The sequence below is a fragment of the Macaca thibetana genome, chromosome X, assembly GCF_024542745.1.
Source record: "Macaca thibetana thibetana isolate TM-01 chromosome X, ASM2454274v1, whole genome shotgun sequence".
NCBI classification, from domain to species: domain Eukaryota; kingdom Metazoa; phylum Chordata; class Mammalia; order Primates; family Cercopithecidae; genus Macaca; species Macaca thibetana.
In genome coordinates, this window is record NC_065598.1 from 143,636,782 (window position 1) to 143,660,524 (window position 23,743).

Here is a 23,743-nt window from a genome sequence, read left to right on the forward strand (position 1 = left end):
TTCAACCATATTTTTATTTGAGCCACTCAGCTGTTCACGCTTATTCTTAATCATGAGAATTTGTGAATACTTCCAAAATTGAATTTATTACTTTCTTGGTATTTTAGTAGAGGGAAGGGAGAAAGGTGTATGCAAGCTCCATCTTGAGTCTTGGGCAGATCCCAAGCTGCCTGGTTGCTAAGCCAAGGCATGCAGGCTCATACTGACAATGCCATAGCCACACCTGTGGGGCTGGTAGCAATGAAGTTTGAATGTGTACAACACTATATGGTTTCCAAAGCCCTTACACACTTATTCATTTGCTTTCCCTTATGTCAAGCCTGTGAGGTAGGCAGAATAGGTAGAATCAGAGATGAACAGTATTGCTAACTGGGAGAACTAGAGGCCATCCGAGTCAAAGCCCACATGTTATAAGCAGGAAAGCTGAGGCCCAGAATGGACAAGCAACTTGACCAGGGCCACCCACATAGCTTTTGGCAGAGCTAGGCTTGAGTTAAGTTCTCCCTATCTTAATACTTAGTCCAAGTTGCTTTTGGGGCTCTCTCTGAGTATCACAACAACAATGAAATATGTGAACTATCATCATCATTAGCATTCATTAAGGTGGTCATTTGAAAAATCACCCTAATCATCTCTTCAGTTTGAGCTCTTTTGCAGTAAGTATCTTAATATTTATGCTTAACCTAAACACACCATTTGAACAGCTACTATGTGCCAGGTATAATGATAGCCTGTAAAAGGAATACACACACACTCACACACACATAACACACATGTGTGCTCACAAACACTGCTCCTCTCACTTCAATTATTGAAGCCTTTTCCAAATGCCTAGAACAGTGACTTTCCCCACCACCTTGTTCTCTGCACCTTTGCTCATTCCCCTCTTAAGGTGATTCACATGTCAGGCAGTGAACACTTCAAAAAGAGGTCCTTGACTTTATCCTTTCCATGTCCCAGTGACTGGCTTATAATGGCTACACAAGCCTGTAATCCCAGCACTTTGGGAGGCCGAGGCAGACAGATCACAAAGTCAGGAGTTTGAGACTAGCCTGGCCAACATGGTGAAACCCTATGTCTACTAAAAAATACAAAAATCAGCCAAGCAGGGTGGCACGTATCTGTAGTCCCAGCTACTCGGGAGGCTGAGGCAGGAGAATCGCTGGAACATGGGAGGCGCAGGTTGCAGTGAGCCAAGATGGCGCCACTGCCCTCCAACCTGGGCGACAAAGCGAGACTCCATCTCAAAAAAAAAAAAAAAAAAATTAGTAGAACAAATGCAAAGAATCCACCAAACAGATCTGCCATTTGCTGTGTGACCTTGGACAAGTCACTTTACCTCTTTGTGCTTCGATTTCTTGTCTGTGAAAAGAGTGTGAGGCTAATCCCTGCCTGTTTCATTTCTGGTACAAAAAGACCAACCAATTACTTATTACACACTAGGCAGGAGAGATACAAAGGTGAATAAGGTAAAGCTTGTGACAACATACTAGTTACTTGAGATAACAGCTATTCAGGTAAGCTGTGTGTTAGATGAGTACAGGATCCATTTGAGATTAGCAAAGCCTGGAACATAGACTGTCTTTTGCCCTTCAGCCTGTGGCATACCCAGCTTTTTTGTCTAAATTGGGCAAAGCAAGGATACCTGCAAGTGGTTTTGGATTTGTTTTGACTCCTAGCCATGACCTATTGTATGGATAATATGGTGGAAAATTGAGCCTTTTGTGATTTTGTGGGGTTTGACTTTGGAGTCTTCATATCACATTAATATAAGTGTCTTCCTATTATTAGAAGTTATGTAGAATGCTCTATCACTTATGACATCTATTCTTTGCTAAATACTAAAAGATAAAACAGTATTCCTTAGTCTTTTCTTCATTATCCATGTTAGTCAATCTTACAAAGGGACACATATTTGTTATAGTGGAAAGTGTGCACTCTTGTACCAGTAATCAACCTTCACTTGCTACTAAATGTAAGGCTGTGTATAAGTGACCTCACCTCTTGGAACCCCCATTACCTCAGTTGCCCATTGAGAATATGAATCCCTACTTGCTTTCTCTCTCTCTCTCTGTCTCTCTCTCTCTCAAATTATCAAAGGATCCCAAACATAAATCCGTGCTTCTTTGTGGAAGTTCAGACCAGTCTCAGATGTGTGTGTGTGTGTGTGTGTGTGTGTGTGTGTGACTTATTTTTCTTAAAACAGAAGTGATTCTTGGTGTTGTATACAGGTACTCATCATTGGATCTTGTTATAAAAGCTGTGGCAACATTTTGGGAGCAGGGGTTCATCCCTACTTCATGACTGGGTGAAGAATTAGTAAAGTTGGGTAAGAATGCATAGGTGTCTTATCTTAGGAATAGCAAGAACATAAAATAGATTAATATCCTTCAAGTGTTAATAAAAAGGATAACAATGGAATATCTGCCATGAGCATGCCACAGTTTACAAGTCTAACTCATTTTGAGAAGTGAAAGAGCTTGCTTGCTCCAGAGTCCTTTGCAGAAGATATTCTTTCAGGAAATTATATTCCTTTCAACTACATCCTGCCTACTGTAATCAAATGCATCAGCGGTAACATGGACTCAGTGTGCTGTTTCATGAAATTTCACATTTTCAAATACAGTTTGAAATCAGTTGTAATTGTAAATGCAGAAGTCTGTGCAGTTCCATGTGGATTGGCTAACAGCGTGGTGCACTCCACTGGTAGTTCAAGATAATCAGATTCTGCCTCCGAGTAAACACAGAAAACCTGGGGGAAATGGTACACCTTTGAGAAGTGACTTGATTCTTCCCGGTGTCTGAAACACCTTTCAATAAACCCAGAGACACACCTCTAAAATCAGTGGTGAAAGGGGATAAAACCAAGCCTCTAATCAATTTAGTTATACCCAGTAGTTGCTGAAAACAGACAACACTCCTTTTCCTGGAAGAGACTTACTGCTGTTTTATTGACTCTGGCTAAATATGAACTATATTTTATTTATTTTGAAAAAAATTATTGTAATTGACAAAAATTGTATATACTTATGGGGTAAAACATGATGTTTTGATATGTATATACATCGTGGAATGATTACATCAAGTTAATTTACATATCCATCACCTCACATACTTTTTTTTTTTTTTTTTTTTGAGACAGAGTCTCGCTCTGTCACCAGGATGGAGTGCAGTGGCACAATCTCGGTACACAGCAACCTCCGCCTCCCAGGTTCAAGCAATTCTCCTGCCTCAGCCTCCCAAGTAGCTGAGACTATAGGCACATGCCACCACGCCCAACTAATTTTTGTATTTTTAGTAGACACGGGGTTTCACCATGTTGGCCAGGATGGTCTTGATCTCTTGACCTCGTGATCTGCCCACCTCAGCCTCCCAAAGTGTTGGAATTACAGGCGTGAGCCTCTGCACCCAGTCCACCTCAGATACTTTTTTTATGGTGAGAACAATTTAAACTCTGGCTTAGCAATTTTCAAGTATACAGTACATTATTACTATAAATAACTGTAGTCACCATGTTATGCAACTGATCTTCAGAAGTTGCTCCTTCAAACTGAAACTTTGTAACCTTATACCAACATCTCCCCCATCCCAAGCTATATATTTTAAATGATCTGACTGTTTTGGAGACCAGCCATAATCAGGAAAAACCATCTAAATTGTAAAAGAGATCATTGAGTATTTTTAAAACTCAGAGTAATTAGAATTCAACTTTAAACTGTTGTCACATATATTTACTTTGCGGCCAGTTTTGATGAATACATGAGTAGGATTTGTCATGAATTTTATCAACTGGATACAAATGCACAACTCAAAAACACTTGGAAGTAGTCTATCTCTTAAGTAGGTTAAGTATCTCCTCTAAATTGTGTATGCATTTTTAATGTACTTACCTCCTCCTTTTTAAATAGTGCTAGGTAAAATTCAATCCTTGTCTGAATAATACTTACAAATTCTGCTTCAGCAGTGCCACTGCGAATGAATCTTTGAAGTATCTCTTTGCATTACAGCTCTTCATACATCAAAGACTCTTTTTGAACTGAGTAATTATAGAAGGAAAAAAACCTTGTTTTAGTGCTACCTGAGAGTTCTTATTAATATTACCTTTGAAATGACTAATTATGTTACTTATAAAAACTGGAAAAAAAACAGGTATTATGTAACTTATTAAAAAAGACTTTCATAAATTTCGATCTCCTCCATCCCTCCCCAAATCCCTACTTTATTTCTATCATGACTTTTTTAATGCTTAATGTTTACATAAGAAAATGACGACTCCAACACATACTGACTCCCTCCTGCTTCACAAAACTTATCATCTTTCTGTTGCTGGGGTTTTGAGCATGTGATTCAATTATCCTTGCTCTTAGCGTAAAGCATGTTGGCCACATGCCCTAAGACTCAAGTAAGATTTGAGCAGCACTTCTTTCAAACTGAGTATTTGAAAGAGCTGAGAGGGTGCCCCTGCTGATAGCAGAGGATGGGAGCCTAAGGGGCTTTTCCTGTTTTGAGACTTGAACTCACAAATACACTGTCTATGTGTATGGCTGTGTGGAACTGGGCTACCAATCACATAGTAACCTCTATGAATGAGGAAGAATTCCCCTCAGCGGCTTCATCTTTGCATGGAAAAACCCACAGTATGTGCATCACGGGTCACTACCTGTTGGGCTGTATCAAGAGAAGATGAGTATCAGAAGGCGGTGACAGTACTGTCCTCCCTTGAGCTGACAGATCACACCTGGAACAGGATACCATGAGTTAGAAGAGCCCCAGGCAATCTGGAGTTCCTCCTGGAAGCACCAAAGATAGTGACAGAGTACAGAAATTGAGCATTAGAAGAAAAGTTGAAGGTTCCCAATAAATGAATGAACAAGCTGAGAATGTCTCAACCTGGAGAAGAGACAATGCTGGGGGATAGGATTACTATCTTCCAACAGCTGAAGGCTTGTCATTCAAAAGAAGAAGGAGATGCATTCTGTGCAGCTCCAAAATACAATATATAGGTAGAACTTCCTGAGGAACAAGTTTTTAACTCACAAAAGAAGGAAAAATAACCTGATCAGGCTGTCTCAACATGGAGCAGACTGCTTCAAGCAGTAGCAAGCTCCCTGTCACTGGCAGTGTGCAAGCATCTGCTGGATGGTCCAAATGATTTTAAATTCACCTTAAATATTAGGTCAATTAAGTTAGTATTTATAAAGGACCTACCCTGTTTAGTGCCAAAAAAGGGCTTGATTTTTTATGTGCCCTGAAATAAAGTTGCTTTATTTTTCCTCATTAGGAGATGACCCATTCCTGGCCTACTCCTCTCACTTCCATGCATACTGCTGGACACTCTGAGCAGAACACATTTTCCATCCCAGGACAGGTCAGTTCTCTTCCTTCCTGCATTTTTCTTTGTCTTATTTTAATTATACCAATCTTCCAGTTGGATTCTCAGTGACAAAAATGGCCTTGGTCTTCTAGTGCCATAAAATCTCAACTCTCTCTCTCTTGCCCCTCAGAATAGCAATATAAAAATAATTTTTATTGAAATTGAGTCTTTAAGACAAAATACACACCGATATTGGCATGCATATCTTACTCCATAGGGTGTTGCCACTGTCCAAGTCACTGTGTCTAGAACAGATGAGACAGAGATTGAATAAGAAATATTCAATCCCTTAAGAAATATCAAATAGATGATGGAACAGCAACGTTCAAGATTTTTAAGTTACAAAACCTATACTCTTTAATGAACTGATTTTCATTTTTATCACCTCAGTTCTTGCTCACAAGAAGACAGATCTTTACAAAACACCACATCACAATGACAGAGCTTTTCCTTCTGCAGTTCTATTGTCAAATGTTTAATATTATTTTTATTTACCTTCTCCCAGTAAGATTTGCTTTATTGCCATCAGTTTTTAAAATGCCTAGACATGGATATTCTAACATGCTTTAAAAAAATATATAATGTCTTCCTTTCTTCCTCCATTCCTTTCTTCCTTCCATCCATTTATTCAGAAATTGTTTACTGAGAAGGTACAGTGGGCTTAAAGTTAGGGGTGAAGAAAAACCGTCTACATGCTATCACGTAGATCACAAAACAATGTAGTAAATGTCTTCATAGAGAAGACAAGACACTCCCGTGGGGAGTTGAAGAAGTGCTCACCACTGAGGTGGCAACATTTAGAGGATGATTAAAACTCTGACGGGTGAAGAAGGGGCCAAGAGAAGAATACCGCATGTAGAAGACTAGCGTGAGCAAGGTCATGAGAGATGAGGGATCATGCTGTAATGCATGGTGGGTGATATAAGGTCTTAAGTGGCAGGATTAAAGTTTGTGTGATGGGGAGTGGAAAGAGAGGAAACCTGGGCAAATAGGTGCATCTTTGGAAAATGCCTCAGATACCACCTCAAAGAGTTTGGATTTTATTTGTAGAAGGAGAAAGACCCAAAGGAGAAACCCTTAGATTTTAGGGTCATGATTTTGACAGTAATACTGGTCTAAACTTTGCTTAATGATCTTCCTTAACTTATGAAAGAGATCAGAACTAAATGAACAGCTAACCTCACTGTCCCAGTATGGGTGTGTGCTATTCATTTTTGCATTCTCACCTACCCTCTTTAGGCTCCTGTTATCCTTCCCCCTGGCATCTCCAGCAAAGGGAGTTATCCATCCAGTTCAGGTCCAACACTTGTACAGCAATTGCAGTGTTTTCAGCTGAGTTCTCCAATTTTGGAGATAATTTGTGCAAGTTGCAATTTTGACATTTGCAAGTGTATACAATAGAACTGTTGTTTAAATGGGCTTTTGTAGTAAGTGCACAATTTGGAATCAGGCACAGTTTGCATTTTCTGCCCATTATCTGTGCTACCATCAACCCCATGACAAAGGTAGAAGTGAGTGGGCTAAAATGGTGAAAGCAAGAAGTCTACACACCCACTCCTGTTTCATTTGATTCCTGCCAAAATGTTGGTTTGAAAGAAAAGTACATTTTAAATAACAACCAACACGTACAATGGCACCATGTGCCTCACGTCATTCTAAGCACTTAATATATAGTAAAGAATTTAATCCCCACTACAACCCAAAGAGATTGTTAATTTTACTACCCCAATTTACAGAGGAAGAAACCTGGTAGTTAAGTAATGTGCTCAGGATTATCCAGTTAATGAATGAGGGAACCAGTATTTAGATCCAGGTGTTTCTGGCACCAGCGGTCATACTGTCTCTCTGTATGTCTTTTATCACACAGGCTTACTGATGCCCCAGTTCAAATTGTGTCTTCCAAAACATGGCCATCCCTATATGCAACAAAGGTGATTTCCCTTTCCTCAGTGCTTCCACTAGAACTAGGTGGCAGCATCCTTTCAAAAAGCATCAGTTTCTTACATCCATGACAGAGCTTGCCCAGAGGAAAGAGTGCTGTCTTAAGAGCTGCATTCCCAGCTGTTTTTAATCCTGGCACTGCCATTTGCTTGCTGTGTGGTCCTGTTCAAGTTCCTCTAAGTCTCTGTTTCCCCATCTGTATTGGGGCGTGGGGTGTGTGTGTGTGTGTGTGTGTGTACACTATATAATTCCAATGGATTTTTTTAGTTCAAATAGTTGATGATTCTGTAAGCTTACTAAAACAAATACAGTTGAAAATTTTCAACTTAACTTATTTATCAATTTCAAATTGAAAATACCATGTTTTCTCATAGACGATGAAAAACTTCACAAGGAAGGGAGTTAAGTGCATGCCAAGTAGATTTGAGAGAGTAATAATATCCTCAGGAGAAGTTTAATAAAGTTTTCCTGGAGGTAAACATCCTCTAGAACAGTGGTGGGCAAACTATGGCCCATAGGTTTTTACGTCTTTAAAGGGTTAACATTTTCAAAAGAAAATTAATATATTATTATGAATAATATTCGCATGAGTGTGGAATTCAAATGTCAGTGTCTATAAATCAAGCTTTCTTGGAATCCAGTCACACCCACTTATTTACGCATTGTCCATGACTGCTTTCACACTACAATGGCAGAGTCTAGTAATTATGACAGAGATGGTATGTCTCCCAATGCCTCAAGCATCTACTCTCTGGCCCTTTGCAGGAAAAGTTAGTTGACCGTTGCTCTAGAATCTAGATCCTTTAGGAACTTCTGATTTTAGGATTATTGTCAAGGCTATTGCTTAAAAGAACCTCATAAGTTTGTGAAAACAATTTGGCATCAGTATATTCTACTGCAAAAATTACGTATATGACATGTCTATGAAAGAAATTCATAAAGCAAAATCAGGCATTTAAAATAAATTTGTATTGTTTGTTGTGCATTAACAATTACTGTGAGAACTCTGCAGACTATTTCTACAACCAAGCTATTTCCAATTGGGGTTGGATATGTATGTAAAGTAACTTTGGTGATATACAAAGGTGTTTCATTTGTTTTGATTTGATTTCTAGTTTAAGAAATGTGAAATCCAATGCATAATAATCAAAACATCATATGTACCTCATAAACATATACATCTACTGTGTACCAAAAAAAGTAAAAATTAAAAAATAAAGTAAAAAGAAATGTGAAATTCAGTTTAACGTTAAAAAATGCATCCAGAATATATATCAGTTACTCCAATTCGGTGAATAACATAATGTTCCAGTTTGCTGTATACATTGTTGCACTGATGCTCTGGAAGAACTGATTGTTTAGGTGTAAAGTCCAAAATATTTGGATGAAGGTTAAAAATTCAGGCATAAGACCAGTACAAAGACTGACTACATATTTTACTCTCTGATCAGATATTTGGCTTAATTGACTTTGGAACTTGACATTTAATTTCCTGGAGGTATACAAGCCTAAACTCATCCTGTACCTTTGTAATGAAATCCCTTAAATAGTAACAGATAAAAATACTTGTATATAGTTACAGAGATATAAATGGTTAACAAGTCATTTATTTGACACTCTGGAAAATGAGATGTTCTGGATAATTAAAATTATTGGATAACTGAAAGTTATTATTCTATAGGAATCATGCAATATAAATTATTTTGAAGTGTAATTAATATTTTCCTGACTTCTTTTAAAGATTATGCCAAGCATGCTTTAGTCTTTCTTGATAACTTATATATTATTGTGAGCGTAAATTATTGTAGTATGTGTAATATTATACTATGCTGCAATTATGTTCTCGGAGTCTATTAAGACAGATGGGAATGCTTGCCTCTATATTAAATGACTGTAGATTCTTGTGCTTTTTAAGTTCAGACTTTTCTGTGTCATTTTTGTGGGCTCCTTTGCTATTGGTTTTCACCTGTCAATTTTCTCAGTGCCTATGCCTCTAGAAATATTTCCCCTTCCTTGCCATCTGTGATTTGAAAATGAGTGGGAATCATTTGAGTCCTTTGTCAAAAGACAGTTCTCTATCAGGGAGAGCACAGAAGCCTCTGAGCAGCAAACGATATGGGCTTTGCAACAGACAGTTCTTTCTCTAAGAGGCCTTTTCTGCCTCTTGTTGAGTTTGTGGTAGTCTTCTGGAGTGGTGATCTTGCCAGAAGATAAATCTCTGGAGCAACAGAATCATACTAAATACATTGGAAATTTCACTTTTGATTAAAGCAAAGTGTTAAAATTTTTGCTTACTTTTTATACAAGATAAAGAATGCTGTGAGCCTAGTTTTCATCTACAGAGGGTCAATATTAGGCTTAATAAATAGATTACTTGAAACAATAATTGATATAACTAATTCTTGTATTTACTTGAATTCATTGTCTCCACTTTTGGAATGCCTGTATTGCGGTTTGTACCATTTATCTTCCATCCACACAGTGCCATGTGTGCCCTGATTTTGCCTTCATGTTTTGTCAGTATCCACACAGGTGTGCCACACTCCCAGCAAGGCAGCATGTGCAAATCTGAATTTCTCAAAACAGTGAATGAATTGTGTATAATGTGACTTTCAAGTCAAATTTAAATTCCTTTAAATAACACAGTCCACTAACATTTCACATTGCTTCCTATACTTCGACAGACTTGCAATGCAGTTTTAAGAACACTTCTTATATACAAAATGAGGTACATCTGTGCACATGTGTCATAGAAAGTTGGATCTGTTTCTATAAAAGGGAAAAACCAAGCAGATCTATTAATGATGATCTTGTTTACAGTTTTACAAAAAAACATGATCATCTGTTTGAACCAACTCCTCTTTATTCTTTTAGAGGCATCATTTTCCAGCTAAGTGAGAAATTATACACTTCAATTTCACACATATGGGTCATTTGTTCTCATGTTACACACATTTCCAAATAGATACCAGTCTTACTTATAATTTTGATTAAATGGCAGTTATAATCATGTTGCAGCAGGTTTGGCTGGCAAATGTTTATCCTTCAAATAGAGCTATAGACAAAAGCCTAATTAATGGAATTGTTAACAGCAGTTTCCTATTTGCAAACATTAGTCTACTACATCTTCAGCAATAATTAACATGCCTCTTATTCTCCTTGTGTCATCTAACTAATGTTTGTGTCATATACATTCTTCCTTGTAGGAATCACAGCATCTGACCCCAGGATTCACCTTACAAAGTAAGTGGTTTTGAAAAATCCTTCTTAGTCCAAACATCCATGTTCTCTGTTCCCTCATTTTTTCCTTTTTCCTACTTAAAATCATTAAAACGTGAAAGAAGAACAATAACAAAAAGTTTTTTTAATTGTTAAGTTTTAGCTCTCAGAAATAAGTGAGAAGATGCAAAGTTTGTCTTTCTGTACCTGGCCTTTCTCACTTAACATAATGACTTCCAGTCCCATGATATATCTAATTGGTTCCTTCTTTTTTTTTTTTTTAAATCTGTTACTTATCCCAAGAAGGTAACTTGGGGGACTGCATGTTTGGAGATCAATTTAATTCAGAATAATCATTTGACAGTAGAAACATGAACAGTAATTGTTTATATATTTTCTTTTCAGAGTGGAATGACCCAACCACCAGAGCTTCTACAAAGTCAGTATCTTTCAAATCGTGAGTAGCTGGATTTCCAAATTAGGCCTTTTTGGGGATATCTGGCAAGGAAACAGTGCCTCAATGCTGATCTAATCATGTTCTCTCCTCTGCTCCTTGAAATTATGAACCTTGACTCATAATAATATGTAGTTTGGTTGGGGTGGGGGGAGAATCAGATTTCCCATTGTCTTAGTCTGCTTGGGCTGCTATAACAAATACTATAACCAACATGGCTTGTAAACAACAGAAATTTGTTTCCCATAGTTTGGGAGCCTCAGAAGTTCGAGATCAATGCACAGCATAAAGGGCATCTTGTGAGGGACCATTTCCTCATAGAAAGCTGTTTTCTTACTCTAATCCCACATGGTAGAAGGGGTGAGGGGTCTCTCTCAGACCTCTTCTTATAAGGGCACTAATCCCATTCATGAGGGCTCAATTCTCATGTCATGATCCCCTCCCCAAATACCCATGTCCTAATACTATCACTTTGGGGGTGAGGATTTTAGCATATTAATTTTGGAGTGATACAAACAGATTATAGGACCCATAATAAGTAAGTAACAGTAAAAGTTAATGAGATCACCATTAGGCTCTCTAAGTTTGTAAATACAGACCAGGTCAATACCTGGGATATGAAAACAACTGTGATTTCAGTGAAAAAGGAAAACTCTAGATGGCTTGTTTCTCACATTTTAACTAGTTGTTCAAACGCTGCATAATATCAGCTAAAGACATTATTGTACACAATATTCAGTCACCACTGACTGGGATGGACGAGGGAATCTAAGCAGCCATGATTGGACTTGAAATGTTGAGTGGATTGCTATGGCCAGTCAGCCCAAAACCTCACTATTTGCAGGTCATCAGGCGCCTGTATATTAAAGACAAACAAGGGCATCCAGGAAGAGCTGGAATAAGATATTACATGACGGTAGGTTGAAGTTCAGAAGCCAGGGCCCTGCAATTCACTCAGCACTGTCTTCATTTTTTATTAATGCTAACTGAAGGAGGAGTTTGGAGAAACCAATTTCCTCAGATTAACTATTGTAGATTTTCTAATATCCATTTGTCCAAGAGAGTATCAAGGGAGTATTATTTCTCTCACAACTTCTTTTGTACCTAATAATAGAAAATGGAAGTCAATTTTTTGTGTAATAGGCACACACTTAGACTATTTCAAAATGAAATAATTTATGACATTCAAGTGGCCTAATGGCACCCTTGAAGTGAATTGCTCACCTTTTGGAAGATCATGAATAATTGCATAAAACAACTGGGAATGACTCCCAAATAGACTGAGGATTTGAGAAAGTAAGTGGCATTTCTACATTCTTGGTGCAGGGCAGTAGCAAAGCCCCAAAGGCCTGACCCCATCACTGGTTCATTTATTTGCTTTTCTAGACTGATCTGGGCCTTCTAATTCAAAGTTCAATTTCAACAACCAAGAATTCTCAATTTTAAGAAGCAAGAAGAAACAAGAGAAGGGGATAATAAAACCATAATCCCGATTTAAGGACCAAATTATATGAAAACACAAAAATCAAAGTCATCTTTGATGCTGTATATTTTAGCTTTTCCATTAATCACGTTTTGAACTGCCCTCCCCCTTGTTATTCTAGGAAATAATAGATCTAATCCTCCCTGCCTTCACACTTGTCTCACTTCATCCCCATTAAAGTCAGTAAGATTCACACACACACACACACACACTCACACGCGCTTAGAAAATCAACACAAGTTTCTAAACTTGGAAAATATATAAAAATATATTTTCCTGTGTAAAATTACTTACTCCTAAAGGAAGAGTATTAGGCTCCCACTGTGAAATATGCTGCTTGCTATATATACCGTAGAATGCAATGTTTCAGTAGTTTGTAACTAACAGAAATAAACTTGTCAATTGTGGTTTATAGTTAGAGGCTGCATTTCCAGAGAACAGCACTTCGCAGCACAGTAATATATAGTGTAGTCAATACAACTAAAATACTCTATAGGAAGCATCAGTAAAACTAGAAGACACTGAGTTCATTTTATGAATGAGCTCCTCTCTTTTTGTCTGTTTAATCTGAAGTCCAAGCACTGTCCATCAGATTTTAGCTGGAATAAGTTTCCTTCTTACGGTAGGGTATGGGTTTAACATAGGACAGATCAGAATTGTAATAAAGTTATTTTTATTTTTAGCTTCCAAATTATTGGCTTAGCCATTACTATCATTCTCCCACATTGAGCTACGGTGTGCTTTTTAAGCCACCTCCTAGGATTTTCCATTTGGCAGGGTAATCCTCCAGGTGATTAAGATTGTTCTGAGTGTAAACAGACTGCTAATGTCTGCACCTTGGTGAGAAGCAGCCTGTAAGTCAGCCGTGATGCAGGAAAGACCCAAGGCCAGAAAGTGTCCTAAGCACACTCCTGACAGTGCAGTAAAGAGAGATTAGAGTCTTGTAAAACAGAATCCCTTAATTACTGGGACACTTCATTACTTTTCCTCATCTTGGCCTGTTTTCCCTGGTTGACAAAACGCAGATCTTCCATTGGAGTATGCATTGTTTATAAGGATTATACACATGGGCACCAGGTCTGAAAACATTGGCCACAGTGTGCCTGAGTATAAACTTGGAACTAGCCAGTCTCCCTCTTTCTTTTTGACAATTACTGCTGTCTCTGACCCTGACCCCAACAATATGACTGGCTTTTTGGAAAACTGGGTATTTTTCTTCTCAGTGTACTCCATTGGCATACAGTGCTTTTTATCAGTGTCCATTCATGCCATGACATCCTACCTGCTTCAGCTGGAACTCTGAATGCTTACGAGGCAAGAGTACTGAATTGGGGAAGTTTGGAGACCTAGGTTTAATCCCCTCCTTTCTGTCAGTTGTGGTATTGTGGGGGAAAGCACTGACCTAGTATACAGAAGATATGAGGTTAAATCACAGGAGAATTTATTTTTATTTTAAACTATACAGACAGAGTCTGTTAAAGGGAATTAAACAAATTAATGAGTATATGTGTCTACACATGCAGCTACACCAACAAACACTTGTCAGTGTTCAAATTTAAGCAGTTATACTTTTTAGTAATTAAATCTAGCAACATAAAAATACATTTAACTTTAATCATCAATACTTTCTGGAGGAGAAAAGTTGGTCTCCCACCCCTCAGCCTCTATGATTCTGAGCTATGTTACAGTCTTGGAACAGGGCCCACCTAGGTCTTCTAAATCAAACGGTGTTTCTAATCTCCCTCAAAAATGTCTCTGTCCCAAAAAACAGGGTGAAGCATGGGCATAAGAAGGTGAAATTGTGATTTTCACGGCTGTGGAATTGTGTGTTTACACAGTAATATCATGTCTGTCTATTTTGTCTCAAAGAGATCTGTTTATTTCAATGACAGGATTCAGGCTCTGAATGGACTCACCAGACATTGTGTTACTTTGTAGTTTTTCTTTTTCTTCCCCCCCCACCCCCCGCTCCCCCACCCCCCCTCCCCTCCCCCGTTGCTCCCCGAGATAGAGTCTCGCTCTGTCCCCCAGGCTGGAGTGCAGTGGCACAATCTCGGCTCACTACAAGCTCCGCCTCCCGGGTTCATGCCATTCTCCTGCCTCAGCCTCCTGAGTAGCTGGGACTACAGGTGCCTACCACCTGTAGTTTCTTAATGAAGTTATTAAAGAGCAATGAGGAAGAAAACATAACCAAACCGAAGAACTTGGATTTTCTTTGTTCAGTTGGATTGATTCATCCAGTGGATTATAACATCTTGCCATTTACCTGTCAGTTCAATGGCCTTCCCAAATGCATGACCCTGTTGGTCTTTTATGGGCCATCATAGATAGGAACAGATAAGATGCATTAAGTTGCCCCGAAAAGGATTTTCAGGCAGGTTCTATGAACTCAAGGGTGTACATCCAGTTAGTTCTTAACTTGTTTGTGAGTACTGTTGAGGAGATGGCAGCTCCAAATATCAAGCTCCTTTGTAAAACTTGGTTGTTAGCATTTGGACTATGTCCAGGTGAAAACCATCCAGACCCCCATTTAACTGAGCAGCTCCTGTGTTTTAAACCATGCTGTCGAGAATGCCTGGATAGTTTCCATAAAATCTTAATATAGCCATAATGCTGGGTTGTTTTTTTTAATAAAACCAGTTTGCCAACTTATGGTATTAACTATATGTTTTAAAACATCCCAACTCTGGAATCAGAGAGTTGATGGAAGGTCTTATGGAGACAGATTGGTTGAGGCCAGCTTGAGTTTACATGTGGGTGGTTGTTATGCATGTCACATGAAGACATCCTTGATTGTAGCACTAGTTAGGAAGAAAGGGCACTACACTATCACAGGAATGACAGACACAAACAATAATTATTGTGCTGTTGAGAACAAGTGTCAGGTGCTTTTATGTACATTGCCTTATTAAACTTGCCAGGCATCGTGGAGGTGCTCCAAATTATTCCCATCTTACAGATGAGCAAAGCAAAGCTAGAATAATAGTCCTTCCTCCTGAGGTGTACACAGTCCAGTAGGAAGACAGACTGGTCATGCCCACTTATTCTGAATGGATATTTTGGCTACAAACATATAGAAGAGCCCTCTGAGTCACAATGCTCCTAAGTAAGAAAGTTTGAATGCAAGCCAAGGGCCCAGTGAGTTCAAAGCTCCCTCTCATCCTGCTAAGTTGCCCTTCCTCACAGGATTTGATAAGTTCAGGGATTTAGTATGCCAAAGTTTTCCTTTTGTACCTGGACACAGCATTCCTACAACCTGGTGGGATGTAGTCCCACAAGAAATTATACTGCTCTGTTTTTGATGACACAAAACTGGGTCAAAACTGTTTTATGTAACTAAAATGTCATTATTTCTAAAGTTTTCTGTAAGTGCTATGAAAATTTCATTACCAAAGAGAATAGGAAGACTGTGAAAATGTTTTCCAGATTGCTATAACCAATACAGGAATTACATTATTTTTAGATCAATTTTGAAAATATTTTTACTAAAAATTAATTGATATTCATTACAACCCTGGCCATCCTTTTACCAAAGCTTTCATCATTGAAAATGTTTCCTTCGAGATTTTAATTTGAAATTTAAGAACTGCAATGCATTATTGCAGAGCAATAACCCACTTTCTAGCAATTTCATATATTCTTCCCCATGTAGATGTTTGATCTGCTACTTGTATGCAATTTTGGTAGCAAAGTGACTGTGTAATGGGGCAAGGAAGAAATGACTGTTATTTTATTAATCAGATTAATTCTTAATCAGAATACATGATTTGGTACTTAGAATTTAAAAATACTGCAGCTGGGCATGGTGGCTCACGCCTGTAATCCCAGCACCTTGAGAGGCCAAGGTCGGCAGATCACGAGGTCAGGAGATCGAGATCATCCTGGTTAACACGGTGAAACCGTCTCTATAAAAAATACAAAAAATTAGCTGGGCATGGTGGCGGGAGCCTGTACTCCCTGCTACTGAGGAGGCTGAGGCAGGAGAATGGCATGAACCCGGGAAGCGGAGCTTGCAGTGAGCCGACATCGCACCACTGCACTCCAGCCTGGGCGACAGAAGGAGACTCCGTCTCAAAAAAAAAACAAAAAAAGTACTGCTAATCAGTTTGAGACTCATAGTAGCCAAACTAACTCTCCTGATAATCTGGTAATCTTGGTAACTTTACTAGTTGCAGACATTCTGGTTTTTAAATCCAGAAGTATAGCAACTCTTGCTTTTAACTTGTCTTGTATGGCCTGCATCTCTGAGCTTGCCAACTTTTCCTAAGGACTTAATATATTTTTGGAAGTTCTCCACTGCATCAGGGGCAACCACCTGGGAGCAGAGAAAACAAAATTTGGCAGCCTGTTCAAGCTGTGAATTAAAGGTAATTCACAGTTTGAAATGAATCAGTGTGAGGTCCTTGAGAAGAGTAATCAGACATCAAGAGGATTTTATGTTGAGGACTGTATATTGGCTAATGTGACAACAAGCAATATTGGCATTTGGAATGTTTGCATCAAGAAGCACTGAAGCTGCCGGGGCTTAATGGGTACCAAGATCTAAAATGGGGGCTCCCTTCAAAGAGAGCTGTAGATTTACATTTCTATCACAAAATCTGGAAACAAAGATGGATTGGCTCAGCCGTCATAGTTGAAAGCTTAGATCTGATTTTTGTGGTGGTGTTCATGGACCTAAGTCTATCATAGGATTTGTATATCTCAGCTTTTGAGACACCTCTGTAATTGAAAGCAAATGTCTCTCTCTCTCCCTCTCCCCCACCCTCTGCCCCTCTCTCTCTTTCTCTCTAGGTAAAGGCAAACATCTCTTCCTTTCTACTAGATTTCATTTTTTTTTCAACAAATATGCATTCAGTACCTACTATATGTAAGGCTCTGGGCTATACACTGGTAACTCAAGGTGCAACACTGCACATCATTGTCTGAAGGAACTCATGGTCTAGTGAAGATAAGACTTGCACCGACAATGCCAGCAACCCAACGAACTCGTCCTAATTGAGTGCCTACTATGTGCCAGGCACTTCCCTTGCAATTTTTCTCCTTACAAGCAATCCCATGGGGTTCATCATCATTATACTGTACAGAAGTAGAAACGCAGCTCAGAGACATTGAGTGAGTTGCTCAAAGTGGCACAGTAACAAAGAGGGAGACAGAACAGGACTGACTCCAGAACATATGCTCTTAACTTAACATTAAAGCCATCCTATGAGTCATTTGGAGGTGGCCTTACTGATTTTCAGTCAGGTGTGATCTTGCCCAGGCATTAGGACAAAATCGACTAACCACAATGCAAGCCAAAATGGCAATGCCGTCTTGCTTTAAAACAGGGTAAGTATTAGATCTAAATATTATAACTGAGTTAGGTTTTGCATATACTACACATGCTGACATGGGCACTGAAGACAGATCTGTCCTCAACTCAGGGCCTGCATCCAGATTGTGTCACCAGGACTCTAGAATGTTCCCTTCAGTGAGGCTGAAGGATCTATTCCTGCAAGGAACTTAGACCATCACAAAAATGAAATTCATGTAAGATTGATGTTGGTGGCATATCCCTTCAGAAATGTCCATCATGCCACATTAAAGAGAAGAGAAAACTGATATTTGGGTCTATTTTTATAAGAGACTCATCCATCGCCTTTCATGCTTACCAACTTGTTTGATAATTAGAAAGTGGCTTTCTATCCTCATGGTGAAATAATTTTCAAAAATATCCCCATCTGTTATCAACCACAGTGGCATATTTCCAAATTCTTCTCAGCATTTTTAAACAGTAACTGGGAGTGAAGCAAATAATGCTGGTGGAAGGCACTGAAATTAATAAGCAAGGGACCAAAGTTAAAAAAAATTCAGTTATATAATTGAATGTAATGTTGTGATAACACACTCATGCACACACACATGCATACATATGCTCTGTATCCCAGAACAGTAGGTCACTCTAATGTTGTTTGATCTAATGAGATGCACACATACACACATGCACACTCTTTTTTCAGTTTTTACATTGTAAAGTGCTATGATCACAGATATTTTTCTTTTTTTTTTTGAGATGGAGTTTCCCTCAGTCACCCACGCTGGAGTACAATGGCTGGCGCCATCTCGGCTCACTGCAAGCTCCGCCTCCTGGGTTTATGCCATTCTCCTGCCTCAGCCTCTCAAGTAGCTGGGACTGCAGGCATCCGCCACCTCGCCCAGCTAATTTTTTGTATTTTTTAGTAGAGACAGGGTTTCACCATGTTAGCCAGGAGGTCTCGATCTCCTGACCTCGTGATCCACCCGCCTCAGCCTCCCAAAGGGCTGGGATTACAGGCGTGAGCCACCACGCTCGGCCAGAGATATTTTTCATGTGCACAGTGAATGATAATTTTAACACACTTTGACACAATACATTAGCCCATGTGAGTGGCACAGCATTCCTGTTAGACAGCCAATTGAAAAGAAACCAGGCATAGGGAGGGGAAGAGATTTTCCTAAAATCCCCCACCTAGGGAGAGGTAGTGGTAGGGCTGGGACTAGAAGCCAGGATTCTGCATTCTCAGAATATGCTGCCTTGTCCCCAGATTCCCCAGACGGCTGCAGGGCCAGAACTCATCAGAGCCCTGACAAGTCTTCCAGGCCCAGATGAAGAACATACAACAACAGTGTAGACAAGCTCCATGGATCATTCTTAGAATTTATAAACAAACAAACAAAATCCAACTGAGACTGCAGTAGAGGAGAAGAAATATCTGCTTCTGAACTATTCATTTTGTTTTTCCATCCTATCAAGCATCTCACAAACAGCCAGATCCTTTACCACAATTGCATTATTGGGAATGTTAGGTTTAAATGGTCTGCTCTTGACACCTTCTCAGAGTTGCTAAAAGCCTTCCATTTTACACTGATGAGTAGGGAGCAGTGTTGGCAGAATACCACAGATGCACGCACAATTACAGCTGTAAAATCAGTTGAAGAATCTGACAAATGCCTTTATTTGTGGTTCATCCACCCCCTTTAACAATGAAGACCAAAAAAGGAAAAAGTCTCAAAGCTATTTGATTGACATCTACAAATATGCTGCCAAGACTGGGACAGGGTAGGTGGGATGGAGTAGATGGGGTCGGGGTAGGTCTTCTGAAAACCAAAAGAATAAAATTTATTTTCTTTGCTACCCTGTGGGTTTTTGACACTGAAGATCTACAGTACGACCCCATAGTACACTGCCTTGTCCTTGTCAAAGGTTCTAGGGTCCCTGAGAGAGCAATAAGTGAGAGAAAAGTATCCAGAGAAAAGTAGAAGCTAACGATTTAGCAACCTATAACTCTGACAGCTCCATTGCCTAATTTCTGGAGTTACTTGTTTTGGCATAAGAAGCCCACTTCATAAAAATTCCAGATGGAGATCTCAATTTTATAACTACATAGAATATTTCTCTTTTTTTTTCTTTTTTTCTTTTAACTTTTAGGTTTGGGGGTACATGTGACGCGGGGATTTGTTATACATATTGTTTCATCAATAAGTTATAAAGCCCAGTACTCAATAGTTATATTTTCTGCTCCCCTCCCTCCTCACACCCTTTCCGCTCAAGTAGACCCCAGTATCTGCTGCTTCATTCTGTGTGTTCGTAAGTTCTTAACATTTAGCTTCCAATTGTAAGTGAGAACATGCAGTATTTGGTTTTCTGTTCCTGCGCTAGTTTGCTAAGGATAATAGCCTCCAGCTCCATCCATGTTTCTGCAGAAGACATGATCTCATTCTTTTATATGGCTGCATAGCATTCCATGGGATATATGTGCCACATTTTCTTTATACAATCTGTCTTTGATGGGCATTTAGGTTGATTCCATGACTTTGGTATTGTGAATAGTGCTGCAATGAACATATGTGTGCATGTGTCTTTATGGTACAATGATTTATATTCCTCTGGGTATATAACCGGTAATGAGATTGCTGGGTCGAATGGTAGTTCCGCTTTCAGCTCTTTGAGGAATCGCCATACTGCTTTCCACAATGGTTGAACTAACTTACACTCCCACCAGCAGTGTATAAGTGTTCCCTTTTCTCCATAACCTCACCAGCAGCTGTTTTTTTTTTTTTTTTTGACTTTTTAATAATAGCCATTCTAACTGGTGTGAGTACATAGAATATTTTTATATTTTTCAAAAGAAAAATCTTTTAAAGTACCTATTGCTCATAATATCCGGAAATTGTCTAGGCCATCTAAAAATTGAAAGGGTCATTCTAGGTTTCTCCAGAATAATTTTCGTATACCATATGGTATAGAAAGAAAGGAAGAAAACAATCTAGATGTGAGCAGTATTCTCGGGTAATTGCAACCACCACTTTTGGCACCTACTATATACCTGGCACCATGGCAAATATTTTATAAGCATCAGCTATTTCATGCTCACAGCAACCTTGTGAGATGGATATCGCTATCTCCATTGCCATCGTCACCACTATCATCACTTCCAGGATTGTCCTTTCAAGGGCTCAAAGACAATGCCAAACACCTGTGGCTGCACAGCCAATGCCAGTAGTCACATTAGAAGTCAGGACTGCCTGGTGCTCTTTCCACTGTGCAATTTCATTGGTTCACCTGTTTAATCACCTTCTAGCCTCATAATGTCTCTGAGAAATTGATAAGATTAAACTGATTTTATGGAGAAGGAAATTTCATCCCAGAACAGTTAAATGACTTGCTCAAGATCACACAGCTAGTTGTTGAGGGAGGTGAAGTTTCACTCCAGGATTCTTGGATTACAAAATTCAAATCTTTTTTACCTTTTTTAATACCCTATTTGCCTCACCCACATAAGGTTTCAATTGAACTGTTATTAATTGTTAAATACAAAGGAAAAATAACAAAATAATCTTAATAATGCTACTACTTTCTAGTTCTTTGGCATTAGTGTTTTCTACACATACTGTTATATAACACATAATGTATATTGTTATATTGTTAAATCTTTTAGATTTGGTCTTTACTCAATTTCTGGAGCAAGGAGACAGGGGAGGGAGCCAGTGTTGTCCTAGAGAGGTCACAGATGTGGGGCATCTATTTCCGAGTGGCTTAAATTCCAGAGCTCTCACTCCCCTGTCATGTGACTTGATGAATTTATTTGGTGCTTTTCTGAGCCTTTGTTTCTTCATATAATAAAACAGAGATGATATATTACTCAGACTCTGTAGTGAATTGTGTCGTCAACAGATGAGCTCATGAATGAGCTTTGCACTCACCTACTCTCATTGGTTCTCTTTCCATGTTAGAAGTGAGGAAAGTCATGCCCAGGTGACCTAAGTGAGGCGTCTCAGCTCACACAGGTAATAGTGTTGCCAAAGCTCAGTCCTGTTTCTTGACTCCTAGTTGAGTGCTATTTTTGCTAATCTGGGCCGTTATTTTTCAAAAGTGTTTTGTCAATGCAGTTTGAATCAAAAGATCAACTGCCAGTGCTGTCAGACAGCAATAGACTTAAAATCAATAACTATGTATGCCACTCCTCTCCTAATTAGATATCCCCAGCATGTTTCTGGATGTTTCACACTGCTGAGAAGAGTGACTGCATTTTTCCACTCAATTATACCCAAGGAAACATTGTTCAATTTAGTAATAGTTTTAGTGCTTATAGAAGAATTTGAAAACTTTAGAAAAATCTCATACGTTTTATAATCTCACTGTCTTAGAGATTGGGATTTGGGACTAGGTCTACCCTTTATCTTCATGCTTTTATGCAGCTCTTTAAAATTTTGATATTGAAGAGGGCCTGAAACTGGTGACCTGTGTTGCCCTTTACTACTGGATTAAAATTTCAGGTTGCTACTATGGTAACCGTACCTTGAAAATTAGATCCTGACAGAGTCACTAAGAAATGTAAAACTGCACTGCTGCCATGAACTTTGAAGAAAGGTTGCATACAATTGTCAGCGACAGCCTCTTAATTGAAATAATCTGCCTTTCCCATCTGCTAGAAAGAGTTTGTGTGTCTTGGGGAGGAGGGACAAAAAGATTATATCTTGATGGATTTTTAACACAAAAATGGCTGTAGTTCGAAGCAAAGCTGTTTTCTGCATGAAATTTAAATCAACTTCAGCTCAATTTATGCTATTCAGAAAGAACTGTGATACTCAGTATTCACAGTGGCAAGAAGCCAAGATGCACAGTAAAGATATAATGATACTGAGAGAAGATACTGCTGGGGATCTATCCCAGAAAAACCCCAGTGGCCCCAGGGTCCAAATAACAACCTCTTTTAAACCACAGATTTCTGTGCCCAGGCCTCTGGGAAGTTGGGGAATGCAGAGCAGCCGCATGACAGACTTTCAGATCAAGAGGGCCAGCAGTCACTGATTTGCTTAGTGGCATAAAAGCTGAAATCATATTGATGCTCCCAGAGCCAGGGAAATGAAGCAAGCAACATAGGGTCTCTTGGCTTTCAGGAACATGAGGGTGAATGGCACTTGCAATTTCAGGAATTCCTTTGTGCATGTCTTTCCCAAGGCAAGCACATCACGGGGTGTCTGACTTTATAATTAGTAGTGGCTGTATCTGTGGTTCTATAACAGGATTTTTGTTGTTGTTGTTATTGGGCCTTTTTATTTTCTTTATTTTTTTTCCAACAATCTCATAAAAGGATTTTGATTTGTACTTCTAACACCACACATAGAAAATGACTCTTTAACTCTCTGAAGGGCAGAATTTCAGACAAGAAGTGATGTTCTCACTCTGAGAATATTGGTATACTATTTTGCACACAACAGATATCAAATATTAAACCTGTTGGACAATATCAAGTAGTTGGGACTGAGGGATGTGGAGCCATAGGAATTCTCACCACCTAGTGGTGGGAGAGTACCTTGAGGGGTAGTTCTATCTGAAGACTTCAGGTAGAATTGCCTCTCACTTCATTTAAGAGTCTTTTCATTTTGGTTTGGTCAGCATGGGTGCTAAGGGGACTGTGATAGTGATGATTGAATTGTGATATACTGATATACCTCTAAACCCAAGGAATGCCCATGAAAGCCCTACAAACAAATATCACCAGTCTTCTACCTTTGAGGACTGTGGAACCACAGGTAGCAGGATGTTTGACTCTCCTGGCATAATAGTTTCACAAATCTATTTACCTGAGTGGAAGTGGTGGTATCCACTCCCCTATTTCTTCAGCAGTCGGTACAGGAAGAACCTACTACACAACAGATAACCAGAAAATATTATTGAGTGTAAAGTGAAAGAAAGATCCAGAAGGTGTCACTTGCTCTGAAGTAATACTATTTTTTGATATATTTTACT

General features: G+C 39.0%; 1 protein-coding gene across 4 annotated transcripts in view; it reads left to right on the forward strand.

Moving 5' to 3' along the window:
* Positions 1–23,743, forward strand: part of AFF2 (ALF transcription elongation factor 2) — a 498,347-nt gene that overhangs the window by 331,948 nt on the left and 142,656 nt on the right. For 3 of the 4 annotated variants that reach the window (XM_050775181.1, XM_050775182.1, XM_050775183.1), the window contains 2 exons: positions 10,522–10,558; positions 10,940–10,973. In XM_050775181.1, the coding sequence (XP_050631138.1) occupies positions 10,522–10,558; positions 10,940–10,973 (71 nt within the window). Of the gene's footprint in view, positions 1–5,281; positions 5,369–10,521; positions 10,559–10,939; positions 10,974–23,743 lie in introns of all 4 variants that reach the window. The other variant, XM_050775184.1, reaches the window with a different exon arrangement.